Source organism: Egretta garzetta, unplaced genomic scaffold (assembly GCF_000687185.1).
Source record: "Egretta garzetta isolate BGI_Z169 unplaced genomic scaffold, ASM68718v1 scaffold598, whole genome shotgun sequence".
Lineage (NCBI taxonomy): Eukaryota > Metazoa > Chordata > Aves > Pelecaniformes > Ardeidae > Egretta > Egretta garzetta.
In genome coordinates, this window is record NW_009260621.1 from 761,259 (window position 1) to 765,428 (window position 4,170).

A 4,170-nucleotide genomic window follows, 5' to 3' on the forward strand; every position below is an offset into this window, starting at 1 on the left:
ACGGGCGGGGGTGGGGCCGCCACCGCGCCCCCTGCCACTGTGGCAGTGAGCACGGCAGAGGGATGGCAGCTGCTGGGTCATGCATGGATCCGAAGCAGGGGACAAATGTTCCCTGGTGTCCCCCAGCTGGGGCTCTGGCCCCTCGCCTCTGTCCAAGCACTGGGGACGCAGCCACCCCTGGACCAGCCCTGACTGGTGGGGCCAGGCAGTGGCAAGTGCTTTTGGGGCGAGAGCTGTGACCGGGGTCTGATGCTCTGCAGTGAAATATCCTTCTCTTCACAGGCTGCTCTTTTTTCCACTGAGCGCTCATTTCAGTGGGTTACCCTGTGCTGAGTGATGGTATCTGATGTTTTCGGATTCATGTTCATTTTGTTGTCAGTGCTGGTGTCCCCGGTCCCAAACTGAGCTGTCAAACTGTCTCCAAAGGGAGCACTCCCCTCCGGCCTCACACACATGCCGGTCGGCAGCAGCAGTGTCTGTCTGTCTGTGTGTGTGTGTGTATATATATATACATATCTATATATATCTCTCTCCGTGTCTGTGTGTGTGCATTTGCGCACCACCTTGACGCTTGTCGGATGCAGTGTGGTACCGCTGTGCATCTCCAGCCAGGTCCGTGTCCCCGGGGTCTGTAGCACTCTGTGTGAGCTGTGTCCCCTGCCCCGGCCACCCCGCCCACCCCACCGCCATGTGCTGTACAAAAGAGTCCCCTAAATTGGGAATTAACCAAAGCGCAAAGGTGCCACGGTCGGCACGCTGTTTTTTAATGGGGATGAGGCCAGAAAGCCTTAAAGCAGGGTCAGAGAGAAAATCCCCTACATTTGTCCCCTTCTGGCAAAAGGAGAAGGAGTTAAAGCCTGGGCAGTCAGGGCACCCCCAGATCCAGGCCGGGTTTCCACTGCCACTGAAGAGGTGCAAGATGAATTGACCACCAGGTGAGCCCGAAGCACCACACCTGGGCTCACCTGCAATGGATTGAGAACCGGAGATTGTTTTTCAGTGGCGGTGTGACGGATGGTATTTCTTAGACTCCCTTTTCGGCCCACTTAAATTCTGCCCGTGGTTTGAGTGAGCAGGGCTGTCCACTGCCATCGGGGCAGAAGCAGCGTGCTGCCCTGCTCCAAGCCCATCCCAAGAGCTTGGCTGTGTGTTTATTTCCAGGAGCCAGAGGTTAGGGAGTTTCAAAGAGTGCAGCCCTCTAACCGTGGCACCTGCCTTCCCGTGGACACTCAGGACCACGCTGTCTCTGGGAGGGCCTCCTCCATGCCTCGTCTCACTGTGGATCCCCAGGTAAAACCAAGCAAATCCCCTCGGGTGCCGGGTCCAAGCAAAGCCTACCAGGTAACACTGGGGCTTCTCTCCACACTGAGCAAGTCCCACGATCCCCGCGGCTTCCCCAGCACCCCGATATGGGAGCATCTCCCCATCTCTGGGGTGCTGCATAAGTAGGAGAGCTGCTGTTCCCTTATGTGGGGGACACCGGCAGCAGAAGGCAACCAGGGGAACTGATCTGGCTCATGTGGGTGGTCCACGGTGGAGCAGGGCCATGCCGGGAGGTCGCAGGGTCCTCCTGCAGTGGGACACCCCTCCTTTCCCCCAGCCCCAGGTGCTGGCTGAGGTTCGAGGAGTCCCAGCCCGGCTGTCAGATGATCTCCCAGGTGATGAAACTCCTTTTCTTTCCTTTCCCGTTGTCCCAACGCACATGCTTCTCTGTTTGTCCAGGGGAACCCAGGCCACATGTCACCTCCTCGTTTGTCTGCCCGGTTTCTCTGTTGTTCTGTCTTGTACTCAGCCTCCACCGAGACACAGACGCTCTTAGGGGGTTCATTTTTGCTGTGAAGTCTCTGGGTCTGCTTTCTCACAGAGGTCCTGGTGTCAGTGCTGGCGTGACATGTTGTGGCACATTTGGCGGGGTGGGGGGGAGAGTGTGAAGAGGAGGGAGGCTTTGCCTTGTGGGCTTTATTGACCACTTGGCAGTAGGGGAGATGATCAGAAGGAGAAGATGGGAGTAGAAAGGGTACGGTGCAAGGAGAGGAGACAGGAAGAATGGCCCGAGGCTGCAGAAGCAAAAAGCCACTAGAATAAAGCAAAGGAAAATACAGAAGGAGGTGATGTTTTCCACAAAACATGTGCGAACACAACCTAGAAGGAGGGGAGAAGGTAAAAGGGAGAAGCATGGGAGAGAGAAAGAAAAGCAGGGGGAAGATAAAATGACAGCGTGAGTGGGAAAAGGGGGAAGGAGTGCATGGGGATGCAGCAATAAATGAGGACCAGGAAAGGGTCTGGAAAAGTGGCAGCAGCTGGGAAAATAAACACTGAGCGAGGGGCACCGGAGAATCCCCTCTCTGTCAATGATCTCTTCTTCAGTGTCTCTGTCTGCTCTGCTCGACCCTGTTTTCAAGGCAGGGAGGAATGCTGAGACAGGCTGGGGGGCAATAGCCTGCTACCCCCCATGTCCCCACACCCAGGGCAGGATGCTGCTCCTCTTCCCCTGACCCGCAGTGCCTTGGCTTGAATCACAGTCGCTGGCTTTCCTTGCAGAGCACTGTTCCCAGCCTGCCTGGGGCCGGGGACGTCACAAGCACAAAAGCTAAACCCCACTTTCCTCCCACCCCCGATTTGTGCAGAGGCTATCTGGGGGGGCTGTGCTCAGGCTGGCCGCCCCCCCACCCCGAATCTCCCCATCCCAGAGACTGGTGTGCCGGTCATAATGAGTGAACTGGTAATTGCTCATCTGCCGTCCCCCCCAGCCCTGCGTGGTGCTAACCCCCTCCCCGGCCGGCCGGGGTTGCTTGCAGGTGGTGACGGACACCAGCTCGATGCGGCGATCGTTTTCCACCATCCGGGACAAGCGGACCAACAGCTCCTGGCTGGATGAGTTCTCCATGGAGCGCAGCAGTGACAACACCTACAAGTCCCGCCGGCGCAGCTACCACTCCTCGCTCCAGCTCTCCGCCCGGCGCCTCAACGCTGACCCAGGTGAGCAAGGGCAGCTGACCCCACCCCACACCAATGCCAAAAAACCCCCAAAACCCCAGCTGAGCATCCCCCGCTCCTGGGGAGGGGATGGTGGGGACTGACAGGGATGTCCTGCAGGCCACCGGTCCGACGGGCATCGCTCAGGCGGCAGGGAGCGGGGCCGATCCAAAGAGCGCAAGCACTTGCTGTCCCCCGATATCTCCCGCTGCAACTCCGAGGAGAGGAGTCCTCAGGCGCACGATGAGTCGCCAGAGCGGCGGCGTGAGTCCCGGTCACCCAGCGAGGGCAGGTCGCAGACGCCCAACAGGCAGGTGGGTGACAAAAGCCCCTTCCGAAGCACAAACGGAAGTGTAGGAAAAGCTCCTTGCCAAACCTAGGAAGGTAAACCCCAACTCCGGGAGCTCTGTAGCATCTCTCCTCCCTGTGGTGGCATCTCCGTGTCCCCTGTGAGCTGGGCAGGTTGGGGCTGCTCAGGCACCCTGCAGAGCATTTGGGGAGAGGGATGGATCTCCACACTGATCCTCTCACCGCTGTGGCATCTGCTCCCTGCCAAGGTCGAGGTGTCCTGGCTACAAAAGCCTGGAGATGCTGATGCTTGGGTGTGCTTGAAGGCCACGGAGATGCTGCCCATAGAGATCAGCAGCTGGCGAGCTGTTAGCTCTTCCCGCAGCGGGTTTGCGGGTGCTTTTTACTTTTGATCACCAAGAGCAGACACCGTCCTCACCCCTGGAGCAGACCCCGAGGCAGGGATGGGGCAGGCGAGGGCACAGCAGGGCCTCATCCAAGCACGAGGATGCTCTGGGGAGCCCAGGCGCAGGGTTGGGGGAGTGGGTGCAGGGCGCTGCCCATCGCCCGTGTGTTCCCCAGCGTGTCTTGGTGCGTTGCAGGGAACGGGCTCCTTGAGCGAAAGCTCCATCCCCTCCATCTCGGACACCAGCACCCCCCGGCGAGGCCGCCGCCAGCTCCCACCAGTGCCCCCCAAGCCGCGTCCCCTCCTCTCCTACGCCTCCATGCTGCGGCACGCCGGAGACGCCTCGCCGCCCGCCGAGGAGAGCGAGGGGGGGTCCCCGCTCCTCTCCTCCACCCTGGAGCCCAACGCCTCTGGCCTGACCGAGTCTTCCAGCTCCCCGGCGGGGAAGCAGAGCCGACAGTCCACCCCGCAACGCTACATCTCGGAGCCCTACCTGGCCC

General features: G+C 59.9%; 1 protein-coding gene across 1 annotated transcript in view; it reads left to right on the forward strand.

The window, feature by feature from the left end:
• Window positions 1-4,170, forward strand: part of CACNA1E (calcium voltage-gated channel subunit alpha1 E) — a 136,156-nt gene that overhangs the window by 96,686 nt on the left and 35,300 nt on the right. Inside the window, exons 45-48 of the mRNA XM_035900744.1 lie at window positions 1,162-1,290; window positions 2,799-2,979; window positions 3,097-3,290; window positions 3,867-4,166. Coding sequence (XP_035756637.1) covers window positions 1,162-1,290; window positions 2,799-2,979; window positions 3,097-3,290; window positions 3,867-4,166 — 804 coding nt within the window. The remainder of the gene's footprint in view (window positions 1-1,161; window positions 1,291-2,798; window positions 2,980-3,096; window positions 3,291-3,866; window positions 4,167-4,170) is intronic.